The sequence below is a fragment of the Uloborus diversus genome, chromosome 4, assembly GCF_026930045.1.
Source record: "Uloborus diversus isolate 005 chromosome 4, Udiv.v.3.1, whole genome shotgun sequence".
Taxonomy (NCBI): domain Eukaryota; kingdom Metazoa; phylum Arthropoda; class Arachnida; order Araneae; family Uloboridae; genus Uloborus; species Uloborus diversus.
In genome coordinates, this window is record NC_072734.1 from 82,115,511 (window position 1) to 82,138,902 (window position 23,392).

The following is a 23,392-nucleotide window of genomic DNA, read 5'->3' on the forward strand; positions in this document are numbered from 1 at the left end:
TAAGCATCAAAATGTTTGAATTATTTTTACTTCTACCACAATCGATTTTTTTTTTTTTTGAAAACATTTAACATTGAAATATTTCCAAAATTAATTTAAGAATAGTTTTATATAATTTAAGAAAGAAAACAAAACAGTGAAGTTATGTAGAAAAGTTACATCTAGCGCTCAATACTTCTCGCGAGTTTACTAACGTTCGCCCCTTGGTGATGACGTCACAGACCAGCCGTGCGGCCTTGACTCGAGACGGCACACAGTGGAGTATTTGACTGAAAATCCTGGCCAAAACTAGTTTGAAATTTTCACCCTTCTGAAGGCGACATCCTTGTGTGCGTTTGTGCGCTGTACGGCGAAGCTATCCCACTTATAGACATGAAACTTGGTATACAAGTTGTCTGAAATGTCTAATGTTACAATTTGAAACTCGATTTTTAAAATTTGAATTAGAAAATGAAATATTTAATATTTTATCCACGGTTTAGACTTTTGCATGTTTACGACCGTAAAAACGATCCTAGTAAACGTAGAAAAAAACCCAATGCATCACTAGATAGGAAAAATAATTGTCTTCAAGATTATGGTTTGTTTGAAGTTCTAACGTAATTAACCGAATTTCTAAGAATTTACAAAGGGAGGTCACTTTTTCGACTTTTTTCAATTATTCAATCCATGTAAACTAAAATTCTTGCATCCAATATTCTAATAATGTTATGGCTCTGAAACTTTTTAAGGAAATAATATAAACACCTTACCTTCATTTACAGCGAAAACGGTGAAGTTATGTTCTTTCACTGATTTATAATGAATTTTTTTTCAATGAGTTGAAATAAAAATTTTCAATAATTTTCACTCGATCCGAAATGAATGCCACGGTTGGCTCTTTGCCAATAATGCTTAGACAAGTGATAAGTAAACATGTTCGATGCGAATTGCTGTTTTCCTTTGAAGATATGTAATTAAGTGCACTGTTCGAGGGGGGAAAAGAGCAAAAAGCGGTTAAAAAAATCCTAGTATTCTGTACAAAATACTAATTTGAAACCAAAAAAAATCAATTTTATTCTTTTCGTTTGGTTTCAATTATTAAAACCCTGAGTTAATCATGCACAAAAAGAATTAAAGACAAGGGTTTCGGGGTTACAAAGAACCTTTTTTCTATTGAAATAAATAAATAAATGAACTAGGATATTATAACTGTAAAAACACTCGAAAATGGATATTCAAAAGCTCTTTGTTTTTGAATTGTATATATTGTACTCGTACCTTGGGTCGATCCTTAGTTTTACATCGTGTGATGTGTCCCGCTAAAAATTGTACGAACAAATTTGGAACTAAAATTTTATATAACTTTAATTTCACAATGAGTAGGTAAAATGCCTTAAATATGGATAGCTCGCTAGCGTAGGAACGTTAGGAGACAATTACAATTGTCTCCAAACGCTAGCAAGTGTGTGTGTGTGTGTGGGGGGGGGGTATTTCCCCCCTTTTGCTACGTATAAGGGGGAAAGATCCCCTCCCCCGGCACATTATTTGCAGCAATGAGCTGAAAAAATATAAATATTTATTTATTTTATCTAAAATCCATCTCAATTTTAAGGAAGAGCAAATTTTCTTAGCGAGATCACAAAATAATTTAATTTATTAATTCATTAACGTACATGAGAAAATTAACATAACTGAACGAAACACATGTTTTAGGGGTGCAGTGAATCTCTTTAGCGATGCATAAAGGTAAGCGTTTTCGAAATTAATTGGATGATTCTCATTCCATAAGTTACATCTTTACACATTGATGAAGCGGTTTCTCATAACCATGAAACTCGTGTCTGAAATTTTATTGTTGTTTGTGCGCTCAAATATGTCGATCTTTTCATTCAGTAGTACTTATGATAACTTTTTTGCAAATTTATTAAATCTTTGTAGGTAAACTCAGTTTAAAATCATGACTTGTCACAAAAAGATCGGATTATGCACTTTTTTTTAAAAAAATCATTTAAAAAAAGGGCAGTTGTAGGCGGAAGATTTTTTTGCTGAAATTAGCACTAGAGACTTTGCCAAATACGATGCAACTTTCAAAACAGCCCGACCAAGCCCGACACCCATTTAAAAAGCTTTCTCTAGTTATAAATTAAGGCGAAAAGCCTTTAAAAATCTCACGTACCAAGTTTTCTTTATTTTTTTCACTAAAAGAAAATAAAAATATTTACTTTGATTTATAATTAGCACTAAGCCCTGACATTTCTTTATACCGTAAAATTGGTTTGGTTCAATTCCATTCATTTAGAAAGCCAAAAAAAAAAATCTACACTGAAACGCAATAATTAAGCTGAAACGTAACAAAAAAGCGAAAATTCTTATAGAAATCTCATTTTTCACTGAAGCTATGAGCAATTGTATGTGACTCAAGTTTCCAAAACAGGTGCCGATCGATGCACCAGTTAGTCAACTATCATGGAATAAATTTTCATAAAAATCGGGTAAATTTTTAATTTTGGACTTTTGGCCAGGATTTTCAGTCAAATACTCCACTGTGCGGCAGTGGCTCAACCCCCTCCCTCAAACTTCATTTGTATGGGGAAGAGGTTAAAAAAATACATTGAACTTAAAAAACAATGCTACATATTATAATATACACTAGTAATATGTATATATGTAGCAATAAAATAATTATATAGGAAAAAAAAGATGGGGAAATTAAATGTTTCTAAACTTGTGGTATTTTCTATACTACGGCTAATGTTAAATTAAGGGGTCATTGAGAACCCTCTTAAAATTTTTGAGTTAGTAAGTCCAAAAAAAAAAAAAAAAAAAAAAAAAATGGGGGGGGGGGGGGGGGTCCTGGACTCCAGCTGGAAAAAAGTTTTTTGAACCACCCTAAGGGACATCGGTATATATACCAAATTTGTTAGATCAGAAGTTATCCTATAGAAATGCAGGACAAGAGACGGGAACTAACCAATCTACAATTTACAAGTCAATCCAGAGAGAGAGAGAGAGCCACCTGGGATGGGGGCGGGGGCAACCAATCAGAAACTAGGAAGCAAAAGAGTGTAAGGAACAAACCAGAAGAATTTTTGGAAATATAGAAAGTTTCCCAAAAATTAAGGTCATAAACCGAAGAAAATCTACAGTTAAACTTTAGCAGGTGAAAAGTCAAAACAGTTGCTAGAAATCCAACAATGCTGAACAGTAAAATAACATGCAAGTTCTTGATGTTAAACATAATTTTCATGCTCTTTCAGACAATTTACCAACTTTCCTATTTATGAATTCTTGCATGCTCTGGATTTAAGTGTTCTATAAAATTATAGGGGACCTAATGGCGAATTTGAAGTTATATCTACTTACTCAATGTTAGGAGCATTCTGTATCAATTACTAGCAAAGATTGTCATTGCTTAACAATATTTACATAGCTAACACATTTTCTGCAGCTACAGCTGACAGAGATCTCATGTGTTATTGCTCAGGAGAGAATTTTGGTCAGTATGAAATTCTGTAAACTAGGAATTTAAATACAAAGGAACAAGATGGATTTTGGTTTCTATTTGTTAGTAGTAAAAGCTGAAGTCCTTTTTTTTTTGTCTGATGCTTGAAATTTTCACAAAATTATGAGTGGTGATTTTTAATTGACACTAAATACAACCTTCAAAAGTTTCTATATAAGTTTTAAATATTTTATAACCTAATATTTAGGGTCCAAGGTTTTGCGGCATTTGTGCAAAAGCACTTCAAATCTTAGGTGAAACTCATGCTCCAGTTGTTTCTTAACCTTTTGAACAAAAATACTCATACTTGCAATACTTATCATGATATAAATCAAAGAATTTCCAAGAGAAAAAAAAATAATCTTCAGACCCTTCTGAGTGTAAAATGTTTCTGGTACATATATGGTATCACCCTGGATTGAAAGGCAAAAATCTTAATTTAACATTAAAAAGATACTTACTGCATTTTGTTGCCATAAATAAACTTCTATAGAAGCTGAGCCAGAACCATCATCAAGAAATAGTGAAACTAAAAATGTATATTCTAATTTACTTGGCACTTGAAAATCATTAGCTGTAAAATACAATATTTTTAAAAATAAGTCTTAAAATAAACAAGATATACAGCTTTGTATAAAAAATTATGAGAGAAATCATAACATTCATTATATAATGGAACCCTGCTTTATGTTGTTCATTTTATATTTTATCCTGCTTTCAACGTCATTTTCTGCAAGTTCCTACAAAAAGCTATAGGGATAATATTAAATATTTCAGATTTTATGTTACACTTATTCAGAAACTCAGCTTTATACCTTTTTCTACAAACAGGTCAAAATATCTTTTCATCCACTAGATTCAGACTTTTAAAAGATTTTTTTTGCTCACAATAAATTTGTTTTGTAGATGTCTGAAGTTGCTCTGTCATTCTTTTTGTTTTGTCTTATTGCTTGTCTGTGAGAGAGTTTCCTCTGATCACCCAATCTTCCTTCAGGACAATTGAGGCTCCGAACTGATGACACACTTCTTCAAAATCTTCCAGAAGTTGACAATACATGTTTCACCTCATTACATCACGAATTCGTTATCAGGTGAATTACCTGCTGTAGATGATAGTGATGAAATCAGAGAAAAAATAATGCAGGATGTCCCCACAACTGATCAAGGGATTCAAAGCAAAAAAAAATTGAAACCATTTTCTTTTCTTCTTTTTGTGAATGCAAACCAGGAAGCAAGTTTACAAAAAAAAAAAAAAAATGTTAGCATAGAATTTGCTATGAATGAAATTGTATCTAAAAACAAGTAAAGATTACACATTTTTTTCAACTAGTTCATGGGCTAAGAGTTCAGTTCTTTTAACAATATTCTTAGGTTTTTTAACTCCACATCCAATTTTATATTTTCCCGCTTGGTATGTTTCTTATTATACATCCAACAGAAAATGTAAAAATGGGGTTCCAATGTAATACATTTTTCAACTTTAATATCTGAGACCACTAACATGTTTAGTCCTTTAAATCTTAAAGATTCTGTGAAATAGTGATTTTAAGAATGAAATAGTGATTCTGTGATTTCAAGAAAAAATTACACTGAAGATAAATTTAATTTGGGTTGTCATAAGGAAAAGGCAATAAAAAAGTAGCCTAAAACTTTTTTTAAAGTTGCAAAAAAAAAGGAGCCTGAGAAGCTAAAAAAGTAAATTGGTTAGCATTCATACGAAGAAATAAATAAATTGTGAAGTTGAAAATGATAGTTTTTAAAAGTCTACATCATTTGTGTTGATGGATAACAAATGAATGCGCAAATGCAAAAAAGATTACAAATTTATATATGAGGCAGTGAGAAGCAAAGGGATACAAGTGGACTATTTTAAGTTTCAAGTAAAACACGTTTAAAGATCAGATCCTAAGTAGGCTTTCATTGAATTTTTTTTCTAAATCATGCTGTACAGCAACACCTACCAGGGCTACTAGTAAAATCTCTTGTCCCAAGACAGAGGAGAGGTTCACCTACCATTTGTCCTGGTTATCTCCAAATTTTTAATTTTGCCAATTGCACCCCCTTGCTTCTCACTACCTCATATAAGGAGCTGGTTAAGGTTTAAAAGGAAAAATAAACTATGGTAAATGAAAAATTGAGCAATTAAGAGTTCCTTTGCTAAATATTTAGAAAATTCCCCCCCCCCCCAAAAAAAAAATAATTACCATAACAAAAGAATTAAAGTAGTGTTTAAAAAATAAATGAATAAATTTTTAAAATAAAATATAAAATAAGCTGATTCAAGATAGTATATGTTAAAATAGCTTTAAACTTTTGAAATATTTATACAAGATGCAAAAGGATAGAAATTTCAAACACTGCATGCAACTTTTCGCAAAGCACATTCTAGATGACGGTAAAATTTTTATTAAAGGAGCAAGTTATTATAAAAATTCAGTTAAGGAAAAAACTTAAATAGTTCAGTTCCCTGAATCCAGTAAATTTTATACCATAATATTTAAATGAAATAACAGAAAATAATATTAAATTAATGAATGACATAATTTTTTCTTTTTAGGCGGAGGTTTGGTTCTGCAAAGTTTGTATGTTCTAAGATGAGGATCTGTGGTAGCCTAGACTGTTAGAAACTCTAATTTAAAGTATAAAATTATGCCTACAGGAAATGTTAGATGCCTACCAACAAATTAGAGAGAAATTTTTAAAAATTTCTTCAAAAAATTAACTAGTCCTCTTCCTTTCCCCGGAATTCAAGGATTGGACCGAAAAAACTTCGACTTCTGGGGTAGTCCCAGAAGTTTCACAACAGAATAAGTGATGTTAGAGTGCTAGAAAATGCTTACTGCCTTTTTAGTTAAAAAAAGTATAGCTTTTTCAATGCAATTATAAATGCTTGCTTGCTAGACAACACCCACCCTTGTCTGTTCTGCCATCTAAGACAGAGTTTTCGTTCTGCATGTTCATCAGTTGGGTTGTGGGCGAGGTCAGTACAGTTCAGAAAGTGTTCTGCATTCATAATTCTAAAGATATGGATAGATATTTTTTTTAAAACGTTAAAACAGTTCTTACTTTTTACTAAGCATTCAGGACAGTAAAAATATGGAATTCCATCTTTAGTTTCAAATGGTCTTAAATCAGGTTCAGCATCTTCTGTACTATTTAAAAATAGGTTTATCAGTTAGTACTTATTCAAAAGATAAGAACAATGCAAAAAAGCAAAGAGGAAAAAAAGCATCTGGCTTAGTATCTTTAGCAGTTGGAAAGATTAACATTAGTTGACATTTGCAATAAAATAATTTCAATTTAAATTTGGTAGTGCTGACTTTAACCCGGTTTGGCAGGGCATTTCTCTCAACATTCATGTAATCCTCTGCACTGTAGTGGATTTAGTGTTAACCAAGGTGCAGCAACAGGAGGCCCACTACATTACATTCTGCTAATCAATGAATTCATATGTTCAAGTGCTGCTGCTAAAAATAAAATAAAAACTAGTCTCTCAACGTCCTTTTCATATCCTATTTGTGCCCGGCGGCCATCAGCTTTTGTTTACATGTCTCCCAGAGTCCATTGAAACAATGCCACGTTCAGTGGGTGACATATTTAGAAAGGAAAAAAACAGCTTACGAAACAATGGGTCTTAATAAAATCTTTTCATTCACTGAATGCAACTTTCTGCTAAATAAACTTCCCTCTAAGTTCCTCCTTCCCTTTAATTGTTCTAATTTATTCGCATAATGTCAAAGTATTTCTGGAGACTTCATTATTGTCTTCTCTCCCCCCCTCAACTAGCTCCGACTTCATAGCTTGACCAAAGCTACGAAGTCGGGGAGTCGGAGTTCGATTAATTGTCGGCACAGGAGTCGGAGTCAGGAGCCTCTAAATTCTCGGAGTCGGAGTCTGGAATTTAGCGTCAAGAGCTATTTCCAACAAAATTTGTTTGAAGTAAATCCGCCTTCAAGTATGGAATCTACATTGACTTTCAGTTTCCCCGTAGGCGCTCATGTTAAGGGATTTGAACTGTTCAAAATTGAACGGAAACGTGTTCAAATCAAAAAGATATTTTATATACAAGTTTTTCATCAAAAGCTTTTTCCTACAAAGTTTGTTTGAAGCAAATTCGCCTCACAGTTCGGAATTGCCTTGAATTTCCCCGTAGGCGCTAATGTTAATTTTTTTTGAACTGTTCAAAATTGAACAAAAAATAGTTCAAATCAAAAAGTGAAATGTGGGAATGAGGTGTCCTCACCGAGATCTTTCAAACAAAAAAAAGATTGTTCGAATCGGACTATTCATTCAAAAGTTATTAGGGGGGCAGACAGACAGACCGGCGGACAGACCGACAGACATTTTTCCCCATCTCAATACCCTACTTTCCAATTTTTAATTTTTCGATATTTATTTGATTATTTTATTTATTTTTGACTTTTTTTTTGTTTTTCGCGATATTTTTAAGATGCATTAAGCCTTCTTTCATGCATTTTTCTTCTTTTTCTGACTTTTACTGGGAAAGTAGGCTAAAAACACGATTAAATAGTGATTTATTTTTAAAGATAATTTAATCAATATTATACGTTTCTGAGATTAGAAATTAAACCACATGAAAACATTTTTCATTCAACATAATTTATTAAAATTAAGTTTGCAAAAAAAAAAAAAGGCTTGTAAATATTAATTATACAATGGATTGTTGATTAGAATTTGCAAAATATTATTAACTCTAAAATTAAAATTTTTCTAAAGAGTACTATTTCAATACCAATATGCATGAAACCAGTCTCTGTTTTGCTTTGTTGTTATTGGAAAACTGCACACCAACTTAAAATAGATCTTTTTTGAGCACAATTCAAGAGTGTTCTCTTCAGAATTCTTTCTGGCGGCTTTTATATTCTAGTTAGCCCTATTTGCACAGCACAATTTGCCAATTTGGGAGTGTTAACGAATAAAATTAATGTTGAAAACTGATCATGATAAAAAATAAAAATCTATACAAAAAATATTTCACTAAGCTAATTTTATTTTGAACTAGTTGTCCTGGAAACTCAGCACTCAATAAGCTGGTCAAGTCTGGAGGACTTGGTCAAACCATGCCACAGTAAAAAAAAAAAAACTGTGGGAAAATTTAGTTGCACGCATTTTCCCAATAATCTGGCATCTTCATACTCGGCCACACTTCAATCTATGTAAAGCTGAGTTTTCAGGACAATACCGTTTTAGCAAAACAAAATACATTACAATTCTGTACCTTGGAGGGATACAACACTATGCCTATTTTCATAACTTTACAGGAGATTAGTTTTAACCACATGGTGTTCTATTACTCTAAGTGAAAGTGAATTTGGTGTTCTTTTAAAATAGCTATATCCATTAATTAATAACTGGTTTTGGACATACAGTCAACTCCCACTACAGCGCGATTTGACTTAAGTGAAATGGCTACAACACGAGTTTTACCCCAGTAAAGAGTTTCAGACCAAAGGCGAATTTCTCGCCCACAACACGAAAGTTTTTGGAAGTGAATCGTGTTGTATAAGTAACAGCTTTGGTTTTGGATACTAAAAAATTTTTTTTCCGTAAATAGACCTTCATCTTTTCCATCCTTTAGCATCACTGAGAGCCGAAGTTCTGACATTGTACTAGTCTGAACACCACTTTGTCTGTGTATACAAATGACTACTCCTCATTTTCCTTTTTTTCTTTCAGATAATGATATCTAAGAGCGTTGTTTAATCTGAAGACAGAAAGAAAAAGAGAAAGCTTCTGAGAATTAAAGAAGAGCTAACTGTTCTTAATGTGTTTGAACAAATAAAAAATTTGTCGAAGGTAGCACAACAATTAAGTATGAGTGAATCTTCCATATGCACAATTAAGTCACCGAAAGGAAATCCGAAAAGTTCGCCGAGTAGTTTATAAGCACAATGCTAAAATCATGAAAATGGATCTCTCTTGTATTGCGAATTAAAGAAACCAGGAATACGGGTTTTGCCATAGAGAGAGATAGAAACGTAATAAAAGAACTAGTGAAGCAACTGTATTTAAAAATAAATTGGAATAGTGGTTTGATTACACAGCAGAAATCATCATCAACTTTTTTTTTTAATTACAGAAATATTATTACTGGATCTACTGTTCAGTACTATTATAGTGCGTTATTTTATTATTATTACATACTGTATGTATTGTACTGGTATATTTTATGTCTTTCTCATTGATTTTGTGCATCGTAATTTTATTTTATTTTGAAATACAAATAAAATTCAGTTTTTTATGTATGAAATGGTAATGTATAGTTAAGGAATGTTTTAAAACAGTTTGAGGTGGTGTTTACAAGTATCTAAAATAATTGGATATGTTTATAAAAGTTTTACGAATACCCTTTTTCACAACGCGAAATTTCAACTTAAGCGAGGGGGTCTTGGAACGTATCCGTTGCGTAAATCGGGACTTGACTGTGTAGTGCTCTATGCATCTAGGAAATATGAGAAAAGCTGATTTTAACTATGTAATGTCATTTTTGAAAAAAATGGGCATAGTGTTGTATCCTTCCAAGGTTCAGAATTAATAAATTCAAATATAGTAAATATCTTACAGATAGAAGCATTTTGGACAATATAAATGGATTAATTTGCATATATTTCTAGCTTCGGGCTTAAAATCTAAAACAGCAGCAAGTGTGCGAAATTTAAAAGGCACAGAATGTTGAATTATTTCTTGCAATGAGCTTGGCTTGATGTCTCCATGTCCATCTGTAACTAAGCAGAGAACCCATAAATATTATCACAGATTCATATTTCAGTAAATAATAGAAGTATTATGATTATAAAGCTAATAAAGTCTATAAACTCTCATAAAGATATACAAGGTTTTATCTTATACAAGGGATGTTTTTTAAAAAATATCACACCTGAAAAAAATTATATGCAATTATATGTATACAATGGGCCCATGTTAAAGGAAACACTGGTACAAGTAAAAAAAAAAAAAAAAACTGTTGCTAGAAATTTCATAATAGTTCTAATTTTAAACATTAACAGGAAAATAATCAAATAAGAATCAATTGCTTTTGGTAATAAAGTGGTCATTAAAAAAAATATCAGTCACAAGAAAAAATTTTAAGACATGTTTTTCAGTTTTGGTTAAAAACAAAATGCTTTCCAAACAATTTTTTTCCCCAAAATTGAAAAGAAAGAAAGAAAGAAAACCTTATGCTTTAAATACTAATGACCTGTATCATCAATAATAATATTTAATTTCAACCAACAGACATTTTCTTAACTGGTTTTCAAAAGGACATTAAATTTTAGAAATCCCATTTCTGAAATTTTTTTCGCTAACTCGGCACATGGCTTTTTTTTTTTGGAGTTAGGATATGAATATTTTTTTTTTCTACAAAACAAATGCATTTTAAATATTAGCTAGCCAACATATAAAATCAGAGGTCAGGAAACTGCGCCCTCCCTCCCCCTCCATGAAATGCTACACTAAATTTGGAAGTTGGGCAAAAGACTTTGAGCAAAATCTTAGAAGTAAGTAGTAAGTAATTTAACATACTATTTTTAACAAAAAAAATACTGTACATATTACTGTATATCCACCAAAATGTTTTCAGGACTGTGCCCTTGACAAAAACCATAAACTTACATAGAGAAGAATGTTTTTTCAATTTATTGTACATTAAAATCTAACAGCATATACAACACAATTATTACTATACCATTTATCATCACAATTTTAGATTCTTAAAAGATAGCTTGAAACAAATTAGAAGGGTAAGAGTACTAAAGAGTAAAATCTATTTAACACTACAAAGACGTGTTTTCCGTATACCTAGAAAGACTAGTAGTGGTCATTTTGATTGCCATACTTAAAAGATTGGAAGTTTCATCTTTTGGGGATTTTTAATCCTAGAAAAGATTTTTTTTAATGTGTCAGAAATTGATTTAATATTTAAATCATAATAAAGGCTGCAAATCAGTCTCAGGCAGTTTTTTAAAATTTGTACAAAAAAGAGGAACTTTTCCTATCATGTAATAACTAACAAGTATTTTCAACCATGCATGTGTTTCTTTTCAAAATTCCCTAAATATTGCAATATATCGTATATTACTATCTTTTACTGTATTTAGAAATACCCATCATTATCACTTTGCCTGTATATGAGCCATAAGCGGTTTTTTTTTTTGCAATCAGAACAAATGTTCTTTGATTTATTTCCACATTGTTCCATTTAACACTATTTTGATCTTTTTCTTGAGGTACAGAATTTCAGTGAAGGCGACTTGGAGAAAATAAAAAGTTCTGTTTTTGAATTTTTCTCTTTTTTTTTTCGGCGTCGGACCCTTTTTCCTTTTTCTTTAATTGGTTTCTATATCTTGTGCATCAATTTTTATTAGCAAGGTTTCTTCTGATTCTAACTCTGAAGAAGTCTTTTATTTTGCAAATTAAGGTTCCGAAAAATGTTTGCAACAATCTGACGAAAGCAAATTATTTTCATCGCTAGGAATATATTCCTCTTCAGATAGGTCAGACTGTTCATCCAAATCAGAATATGTTTTAGATAAATCTGCAACAGCTTCAGGAATTCATGTACTGATAAGCTTGTCAATGAATCCTATATTCAAGTGCTACTGCTAAAAAATGTTTGTTAATATGAAGTGACTGAGCACTTCAATATAACTGAAGGAAAAAAAGGTCAGTGTTTCAAGCAAATCACATGTTTTGGTGCACAAAAGAATTCCAGCATAAATTTTTGGAATCCCCCTGTTTATAAATACTTCTTTTTAGACCCAAAATACACACGTGTAAAGTCACATGCTTTTCAAATTTACCTATATCAACATTTCCCCCCTGTGCAAATAGCAGAAAAATGAAACCATGTGACCAGTAGGTGTTTTGCTTTTTCCTAACAGTTCAAAGAATTAAACTTGACTAGCAGGTCCTAAAGAACATTACTCACCCTTACAATTAACAATAGTCCATAGTAAAAACATTTGATAAGAGAAAAAAGAAGAAAATGGATGCATAAAGAAAGGTTCATTCAGTGGTCAAAATGACTGTACTCTTTCTTTCTAGGTGTACACATTTATAGCGTCTATAATGATAGGCCCAAAAAAATAAAATTTAATGTTGTAAGATCTTAATAAATAGTTAGGAAAAGCCAATAAAGAAAAAAGAGTTTGAAAATTAAATGCAGCAAATATGAGCATTTGAAATCGTTTGTGGTCAAAATGACTGCTTCCATCTTTCTAGTGTTAAACAGCACATAATATTTTTTTTCCAACGCAAATTTTGATTTTGCATGTAAAATATTCCTTTAACTAAGCACCATGTTTCTACCATTAAGCTAAGACTAAGTCAGAACTACAAGCACTATACCAACAGACCAGTTATCACATCCAGAGACTGCAGTTTTGTCCTTGCTATGGACTCATCAATCTAGAATAACAGAGTTGGAGGCAGATGTTATCTCACAGAAGCTGAGAATGCCAACGAACGGGTAGATAAAGCAAATTTATCTTACCAGTGAAGATTCCACATACATGGTGCGATGCAAATCATAAATTGAAGGCAAAGCTTGGGTTATAGTTAATTTTGGGTAGGGTGTGATTTTTATAGATTGCTTAACAAATTTTTTGACTTTTTTAAATTTGTAAATTGAGATTTTAAACAAGTTATTTTTTGTTCTCTATAAAAAGTTTGGTACATGCATTTGCATACATGCGTGCACACATTATAAATATCACACAATGAAAATAGGTTAAAACTTTAACTGAAACATTTCGACTAAATGATATTACTGGTATAATTTTGTCCTGAGTATGCATTAGTTTTAGTGAGAAAAGTAGCATATAATACTTTGGTGCACAGCTATGTATCACGTTAAGTGAGAGTTAAATATGTGACTCAACATGTATACTTCTATTCATGTCAATTAACTTTCATTCCGTTTATTGTTATTATTAAAACATTTAAGTTTTTTTTCTCTTTTTTTTGTCATTTTCATCAACTTTTATTAACGGCAATTTACATAATGTTCATACTTCTCTTTTTTGCAAAAAAATTGTATTTAGGTCGACACAAAGACATACCTGATAAAGTGGATTTTGATTTCCACCATTCTTCTTGAGTGCCATCAATAAGTGGATGAAAGGTCGGACTCACTGGTTGGCTTCCTAAGTTCACTGAAAACATAAGTAAAAAAAAGGTAAAGATTACGATGATGCATAGTAAACATTTGTTATTCTAATTTTGAAAATATTATTTTCTCTTAAGTCACTTTACTTGAAAATACTTTTTTTTTATAAGATAGTAAAGAGACAAAAATATGTAATGATATATTCGATACTTGAGCTTTGACTGTATTAAAATACATATTTGGAAATCAGGATTTAAGGAACAGAAATCAGCATAAAAAAGGAAAATAAAAGGTGTTGCTTAAATGTAATTATTTGGCTGACAATTTTCAATTTATGGAGAAAGATTCTTGGCTGAATATGACTGAACATATTAAATGTTAATATTTTTCCTGTGATATAACATAAAATTAGGTCATGATTTGCTTTAGAAGTATGTTATGATTCAGGAGAACAGTTAAAATACATCTGATTAAACATCAAAGCATAAAAATAACAAATTTTGTTTGCCTCTTAAGTTTTTAAAAGATTCTCAAGATATTTCTCAAACAATTAAGATGAAAATTCAACAAGTCAACAATTGAGATAATTTTGAGAAGCGTTTGCATTTTATTCCAGTTTCCTATGTTCTACTTTTATGATATAGAACAGGGGTTCCTAAAGTTTTTCAATTATTCATAGCACTATTTGAAAAATTAGAATTTTCTCATACACTTTTATCTGTCTTTATATATATGACATATTGACATCGTCGATACTTCCTGCACTTTTTACCTTTTCTTGAGGTACTCAAGAATGTCGCGTGGCATCCACTTTAGAAACCCCTGATATTGAACATTAAAATTTGCACTTACATGGATCATGGAAAAAATATCTTCTTTCAACAGGCGTCATATTGATTAATACATCTATAATAAAAAAAAGATTTGCTTTAAACATCTTAAGTACAAATTTTTTTGTGAGATATGATACAGAATTACAATACAACAGTTGAGCTTAGTTGCAGTGACAACTCTGTTATTATGTTTAAGAATTTCATTCCTCCACTTACCAGTAAACATTAATGCTGAAGGCATTGTCTTATAGAGGTATGGAAAGATACAATTCTTAGTCCAGTTTGAATTTCATTTGTTCAGGTGTAAGTCACAATTTAATGAGAACATAGAAATTAAGGGACAACACATACAAATGGGACACAATACTTACACAATCTACTTGGTGATTAAGATGAAGAATGTCTTAAAAAAGGGGTGGATCAATGCATTGTTCTGAGAAACTCAGTATAAAATGGCCAAGTAATTTAGAATGGAAGCAAACATGGAGACAAAGGGGAATAATAGAGTATGCAATATTACCAATTCAAGTACAAAGCATTGTCAAAATGAAGAAGATTAATAGATTCAAAATTAATTTCAATATGCATGTTTCATTTCAGCTAAAGCAGAGGTTGATGAAAGATCAAAAGATGAGTTACTTTTAAACAAATATTTTCTACCACGAATATTCAAGTGATTTACCTTTAAAAATATAGGTAAATTCGGTACTCTTTATGAAGAATAAAACTTTCAAAATTAGACCAAACTTAGAAATAACTTGAAAAATTCAAAAGATAAAGGAAACAATTAATAAAAATGAAGAAAAATATATTGAAATATTTCCAATAATAAACAATGCCAAGTAGGCTATTATCTTGTTGTCACACTTTGAGGAAACTAAAAATAATAGGCAAATTTTTTAATTGCTCAGCATATATAGAAAACAACACCAAATTCTAGTTGTGCACAAATTTAAAACCAAAAAACAAAAATTACTATTCAAGAAATAATTCATGTAAAAAATAACGGATAGATAAATTTAATAGCTCTATATAAAAACAGATAAGTTAGTTTCTTTTGTCCTGAAAACTCTACAGGTTAAGTATGTTTAAACTGTTTTCATTTCGAAGGAATCCTTTTGTACACATTCTTGAAGCACACTTTGAATCACAAATATTCCAGTCCCGTAAAATACCTTATAATAGAGTTTCACTGTGAACTTATGAATATTAAAAAAATTCACTCACATTTAGAAAACATTTAAATTACAGAATTTACGCAATAATAAGTTTACTAAATGTTACTTTCATTATTTTTGAATTAAAAAAAAAGTTATTTCAATTTTCGTCTTGATTTAGTCCAATCAACAGTGGTTCTTTAATAGGCTGTGAGCTAACAGAGCTGAGTCAGACCTACAAGCATATATTAATTGGCTGATTATGATATCCAGATATTGCAGTTTCACTCTTACTGGGGATTAGCAGTCTGGAATAGCCATAGCCATAATTGAGCTAGAGGTATGTGTCCTCTCATTGCAGTTGAGATTATTTTCACATTGTTAGCTGGAATTAATTTAGCCCACCAGCAAGATTCTGCAAGCTTGGTATGGCTCCTCTGGTAATGTGAAGGTAAAAGCTCGGGTAATAAACTCTAAGTTAGAGTCCCAAGAAGAGGCAAAGGCAGAACTACAATCACATACTGATAGCCGGATTATGACATTTAGATACTGCAGTCTCGTCTCTGTATTCAGATATATGCCTGTAATGGTTCTTTATCTGCACAATCAAAATGATTGTGCACCAACAATAGTACCAACAATAGAATTCACGAGGAATGTCCAAAAAACAGTGAGTTATATCAGATATTTTATAGTTTTTTTTAAACTAAGGTGTAATAAAAATATAAGTCATTAAAAAAATAATGAAAATCATAAATAGAAGATCTACAACTCTCACCTCTAACTTGGTTTTTACAATTTCACTGGTGAAGATAATTTTTTTAGTCAAACAATACAACACGTTTTAGAATGGATAATAATTGTGAGGAAAATATAAGGGGAAAATTTATTATTAATGCACTTGACTTGTACTAGATCTTTTAAAATTTTAAGAGAAAACATTTCTATTCCATTTTTCCTATGGGCAGTAAAAAAAAGCCAGTTTTTGTTATTACTATGATCAGTTTACAGTTAGGGCAAACCTAACCTGGTAGCATCGTAATGCTGTCATTAGGATATGTGTAGCCTTCACAAATTTGAAAGGTAAGTTTGTCCCAACTGGATTCAGTTCCTGTTGCTTGGTCCTCACTTTGGCATTTGTACATTTATTAAGCTCTTACTTGGACACATTACATTAGCTTTTGACACATTTATGAAAGTTTAGAACAAAGATGAACAATTTGAAAGTAACATTTATTTTACCAGGTTCACTAGCTGCAGACGCTCTACTGCTATCACTATACTTCACTCTTTGAGATTCTCTTTGCATTCCAGCTAAAATATAAACACATCAAATGCAGTGCAACTGGTTTAACTAAATTTTAGTTTGAAGAAAATAAAATAAGATTGAGCATCACATAAAATGTGAAAGAATTTTCACTACATACAACTAAGTTTACAGCTACAGTGAAATCTCACTGAGCGGCCACCCCTCCGTTCAGTAAAATTTTGGCCATTTAGAGGGGGTGGCCATTTTAAAGGGTTTTTGCTTCAGTGGCAATATAATTTCTATAATACATAATATAAGCAAGTCTAGCACATAAATGAAGTTTCAGATTTTTCTAAAGAGGAAATAGTACTTTAATTTAATTTATTGTTTACATATTTCAAAGAAAGGGTAAAATTTCAGACTTAAATTTTTACTATTTTCTGTAACAATTGTTTTCAAATTTGTTTTTCAATTCAAAATGTAAATCTCTAACAAATTTATTTGTGATTGCATCCGAACTTCCAATGACTTTATCTATTATCCAAAAACTAGAAAATCACTTCAGTTGAAAATTTAGCTTGCTGATGATAACAAAACGTATCAGAAAATATATTGATAGTCAAAGACCGAATTAGGGCCTGAAAGGCACAAAAAAATATTTATTCTAAAAACGTTAATAATGCAGACAGCGATCTTAATAGTTAATTTAAATCAATCTCAAAATAATTTTAGATCTGGTCTGAATTTAACTGCATTGAATGTAGACGCTCCACGATTTAGTGACATCCTTGATTTAACCTTGATATCCGTGATACCTTTTTCCAGTCCCTTGACAATCGTTAAATCAGGGTTATACTGTATATTTTTACGTCAATATTTGCTCTTACTTAATTTATTTAGAATTTTTCTCCGTAAAAATATTTATGAAAGCTAATCAATATTATTCGACTATCTGAGGAAAATTTGATTAGGCGGGTTTGGGATCCTTAACATTGCTCTATTGGGAAACTGTTATCTGTTACTTGATTAAGCAAGGCTAGTGACAGTACTACAAACTTAAGATTATAACTACAATCTTACGATCATTGAAGTATATTCAGAGATAAAGTCTATGCAGGCATAAGAAATGCAAAACAATCTGTTATTTACTCAAGTAATGAAATGTTTTTACCTCCAAATTCTTGAGTTGACTGTCCAGGCTGAATAGCAGCATCAACAACAGAAACAACTGGAAAAGAAAAACATTTAAATAAGTTAATTTACCCTGATGTATTATGCTTGATAAACTATAAAAATAAAGTTTTGACAGCGCCAAGTAAACTCTCTCAGTACCGGACAAAAGAATTCCTTGCTTCGTAGTCTCGTGCATTGCGCGCACGTGCGTTAGGTTTTTTTTTCAATAAGAAATTTTCTTTCCAAAAGAAAAGTTTCCCTTACAAAGAAAAATTTAATTAGTGCAATAACTCTGATCCTAAGTGCAACAGTATGAACAAAATATCTTTCCCAGAGGCCTCTACAGCTGATATTTTTAAAAATTGAATTAATAAGGCAGGGTTGCCACGGAAGTTCAAGAATGAAATTCCTTGACATTTCCAGGTGGTTTTGAGAAAAATTCCAGGTTATCGATCTCCACCTTCATTTTGCAACATTAATATATACATCTCAAATTTTGATAAAACTTACCTCATTTTCAAACTTTACAAACAATGGTTACCAAATTTAATTTACTCAAGCTGAAGTAATCAAAAATATGTACTAATGGTGGTTCATTTTTTTTTTCCTCTCAGCTCGAGTCCAAGACACCCCTTATTTTTTTTAGACTTACTAATAGTATTATGCAGTAAAAGTTTTAGCTTCTTACTCAAATTTTAAGAGGGTGCTCAATGACCCCTTAATTAAACATTAGCTTTAGCATAGAAAAAGTCACAAATTTAGAAACATTTAATTTCCCCAGCTGTTTTTTTTATGTAAGTAATTATTTTATTGCAATGAATATGCATACAACTCGTGTAGATTATAGTATGTAACATTGTTTTTTCAGTTCAATGTATTTTTTTAACCCCCAGTGTTCACATTTTTTTCAAAAAGGGGCAGGGTAAATTTCTCAGAGAGGGCATTTTCGATTTAAAAAGGGGCACTTTTTAGGAAGTAAAAAGGCACTCGGGGATGAACCAGTAGGAAGTCAACACAAGGGGTGCCCCCCCCCCAAGAGCAAGGATGCATACCCCTCCAAAATCAGGAAGACCCCCCCCCCCCCCGCTCGGCCAAAAAAGAAGAACGCGAGCTTCTAAAAATTTTCGATTCTGCAAATTTGTTGACAATAATGCTACATACTTTTTTTTTTCTTTTTAAACAACACTTAATGACCCCCCTATTAGATCTAGGTATGAGTGCATGGTCGTATTTAATAATTGGGTCAAATTTAAGTTGAGTAAATTGCAAATTTCTTCTTCCTAAACAATCGGGTTTGGAGTGATCCTGAAGACACTTTTGTGACATATTAAACCATGTACTAACTATGTGTATTACAGTCATGAAATTAAAAGGAAGAAACTCACAGGAATATACTCATAATTTTCAAATTTAGATTAAAATTATATATCTAGTGATCTGGTCTAATCAAATTGTCTTGGAAAATATTGATAGCTGATTCCCTTATGCATCACATCAATAGGAACATCACTTAAGTTTTATGAAAGTTGTTTTATAGATGTGGTACAACCATCAATAATTCATTTTTATGACACTAAGTAACTCTCAAGATGTAAGCAGAGATTGTTACATCTTCTTTAAAAGGACGTTCTGGGCAATTCTATGGTGTCGGACGTAAAAAATGAAGAAAAATTTCTCAGTTTTAATTCTATTTACCAAATATAAACTGTTCCAAAATAAACAAATTTATTTACAAGATACTTACTACATCCCTCGTTTTCCAAATCGTCCCCCCCCCCCCAGCAAGGGCTCACCAGTCCCTAATTATCGCAAAGACCTTCCACTCAAAATAAACAGTCCCCCCCCCCCCAAAAAAAAAGAAAAATGCCCTCAAACAACCCCACTTAAAAAATTTCAATGGCGTGGCTCAATCTGCGCTATGAACCCCCCCCCCAGGGGGCATCCTGCTAAAGTTCACCTTTTATTACTGTGCTTTATACAAATAGCCAATCAATAAAAGAAACAAAAATAAATATGCGAAAAATATTTTTGTATTTTAGTTCAATATGCATAGTATTGTACACTAAAGTGCGAAAATAAAAAGGTTCGTAAACCCAAAGCGGAGATTAAAAGATGGCTATACGATTACACTAACATGGTAATGTTAAGCATGACATGCGACACATGCAGCATTAAGGAATTATGCACTATTACCGTGTTTTCAGAAAGTTATTGCTGAATGTTAACGGTTTTGAACAAATGAATGAAAATAATTGAGGTCTCCATGCTTTGGTTTACATCATGATATCATTGCAAACTGAAATATAAATTTTGTTCACAGTGAATGCTTTTGCTAAAGAGATTTTTTAAGACAGCTGTTTCAAAAACATTTTGGGAGTATCTCCAACCGCCCCAGTGGCAGAAAGTTTTGTAGCTGTCTGCGAAAAGCTTTCATCGACAACTACATAATCTGTCTGCAAAAATCGTGCATAGTTCAACAACTCTTTGTGTCAATACCTTTCAGAAAAACTAGCTTCCATAAATGTATCACGAAAATTGCCTCCCGCCTCTGTATTGTTGTATCGCAACCTCCTCCTCTTCCCCACCACCATTTCTGAGACTGGCGACATCCAATTCTTTCTCTTTGGGCCAATGACTTTCAGAAAAACTTAACTCCCATAATTGCATCACAAAAATCACCCCCACTCCTCCCTGCATAATTGCATCACAACCCCCCCCCCCATGCACCATTTTTAAGACTGGTAACATCCAAATTCTTTCTCCTTGGGCCAATATCTTTCAGAAGAAAATAACTCCCATAATTGTACAACAAATATCCCCCCTCTCCCATTATTGTATTACAAAAATTTCCCCCACTCCCCCCAGGATCACTTTTGAGACTGGCAACTTCCGAATTCTTTCTCTTTAGGCCAATACCATCTAGAAAAACTAATTCTCATAATTGTATCACAAAATTGCATCCACTCCTCCTTGCATATTTGTATCCCAAAAATCCCCCCCCCCCGCCCCATTTTCGATACTAACAATCCCCCAAATTCTTCCACTTTGGGCTAATAACCTTTCAGGACAACTAAGTCGCACAATTGTATCAGAAAAAAAAAAGGCTGTATTCAGCTTTATTAAAAAAAAAAAAAAAAACGGGAACGGTTGGACTTAACACCTTCTCCTACACTCATCAAAGATCGTCGCAATTAGCATTTCGATTATTGTTCGGGAGACTGTCTCCGTAGCCCAAAAATAGCGTCTTCAGCTTGAATAAGGGAAAACCATATCACCAGATTCCACCATTCCACGAAGATGACGTCATGCGTACACTCCGTTGCCGATGAACTTCGGCGTGCGCGTAAAGATTGCAGAAAAATAAAAAGGAGAGAGAGAAAAAAAAGATAGTCACATGTGATTAAGAAATAGGGAAAAGATCGAAAATACACGAAATTTTCAAATAGAGACATAAAGAGACTAATTTTTAAAAATAGCGATAGTATAAAGAGCTTCCCCGTGGCTTACAGCGCTGTGCTAGAATTATGCATGTGTAATTAAAAATGAAAGCATAAATAAATAAATCAAATGGTTATAGAAAGGGGGCTGAAACTTACATTTTCAGGAGAGGGTGGGGATTCTAATTTAACCGAATGAAATTTCTTGAGCGATGCACTTATACCATACTTACATTATACTTAATTAGAAGAAAATCATCCAAAAAAGGAAAAGAAAAATCAAATGTTACGATTTAGATTTGATGAATAAGGATCTTTTGGGGAGATCTTGGCGATCTCCCATCACTGATTCACGCCCTTTATTCACGACATGAATGATATTACGATATAAATGCGAATGGTTGCAAATATTTCATTTAATAAATATTTTCCTGAAAACGATTGTGGGGAAAGAAACAGTGCAATATTATAAAGCAATAAATTTAAAAAAAATCGCCGCGATGTACCCTTTTAATGAGAAATATAAAATACACACTTATTAAGTCAATTTTACTTTTGTTAAACATATGAATTCCTCAACAGTATTATCTTTCGATCGATCTGTAGTTTTGAAATTAAAAAAGTGGAGGGGCAAGGAGTTTTGAGAAGTGAGATTGAGTTGTCCCGATGTGCGAACCGCTTGTAGCTCCTCCTAAATTAAACCCCGGCTACGCCATTGGTCAACGCCTAAGGAAAAGCAACTGAATACAGAGTGCTAAAATACTGCACGCGTTTTTGCCACATGCAATCAAAAGCACGTGTTCAAAGATTGCTGCGCACTAAGTATCGTGTAAATGAAACTCATCCTTTAAAAATTAAATTTAACTCTGAATTCTCGATAAATACCTTTAATTTTGTTCACTAATTTGGAATATGGAAAATTGTCCAAAAGCAGATGTTGAAAGATTGTTGCAGCAAATGTGCTCAACAAACGAAGAAAGCAAAAATCAACTTTCATTCACGATTATAATGAAAAGAAAAAAAAAAGAAATTACTCATACTATTTGTTTCGTTTGGGACACAATTAAAATTTTAAAAAATGATGATCACAACAAATTGCAATAAAATACTTTCGCATCACCAAGGTTCGCACTTCTTGCGCAAACTAGTTCCTTTTTCTATTTTACTTTTTAAATCTTAAGTTCATTTATGAAACATTTTTTTCCCCTTTCTTTATTTTATTTTGTAGAATGATAATTTCAGGTATGTTAAAGAGGAAATATTGTAATTCAATTTCTACTTTATAACAGCACGTGGCTGCTCCGATTTTCGACACTAATTGAAGCGATGTCGATCCTAAGATAGTATTAAAAATTAATGTAAAAATAAAATTCTTGCACTTACTTTGACCATATCTACTATTTTCTTACAGAATGCTCCTTCCTTTGTTCTTGCATCTTCCCGTTTGCGATTCATAGAAGGCATGACGGAAAAAACAGAAAAGCGGTCTCATAGAAACGTAGGCAGAGATCGGACCGCAAATTCGCACGTGCTTTGTCCAGTTCACCGCATGGAATTTAAAAAAAAATAAAGGTGCAAGATGTGAGGTGCTGGGTCGGTCAGTTCCCGCCCCTCCCCCTCCCTCCTTCCATCAACGTTCGATGGGGAGCGAAAGCGCTGACGTCATGATTTTGAATCTTCCTTTCGGACATCGTTTCCTCCTTTCTCCCCTTTGGATATCGTAAATATAAATTGTTTGTACACCAGTAAAAGGGCAGGGCGCATGATTAAAATTCTACTGCAGGGGCAGGGCGCGTTTCTTCGGGTCTAAAGAGGGCAGGGCGCATCAGCTCTTTAAAGAAAAGGGGCAGGGCGCCGCGCCCTTTGAAAAACGCATAACGGGAACGCTACTCCTCATACTTATGAAGTTTTGAGGGAGGGGGTCGAGCAC

General features: G+C 32.4%; 1 protein-coding gene across 1 annotated transcript; it reads right to left on the bottom strand.

The window, feature by feature from the left end:
* Positions 1 to 10,063: 10,063 nt before the first annotated feature.
* LOC129220667 (uncharacterized) lies at positions 10,064 to 22,926 on the bottom strand. The gene is made up of 6 exons (XM_054855096.1): positions 22,872 to 22,926; positions 18,024 to 18,080; positions 16,846 to 16,917; positions 14,466 to 14,519; positions 13,567 to 13,659; positions 10,064 to 10,230 (listed from the first exon to the last, which is right to left on the bottom strand). Exons 1-6 carry the CDS (start codon positions 22,924 to 22,926, stop codon positions 10,064 to 10,066), a joined length of 498 nt encoding a protein of 165 aa, XP_054711071.1.
* Positions 22,927 to 23,392: the final 466 nt, after the last annotated feature.

Coding starts and splice junctions, on each gene's coding strand:
- LOC129220667 (XM_054855096.1), bottom strand. CDS start 22,926: ATGCCTTCTATGAATCGCAAACGGGAAGATGCAAGAACAAAGGAAGGA. Junction 18,081..22,871: donor AACAAAGGAAGGAGCATTCT/GTAAGAAAATAG, acceptor TTTCTTTTCCAG/TTGTTTCTGTTGTTGATGCT. Junction 13,660..14,465: donor ATATTTTTTCCATGATCCAT/GTAAGTGCAAAT, acceptor TTATGTTTTCAG/TGAACTTAGGAAGCCAACCA.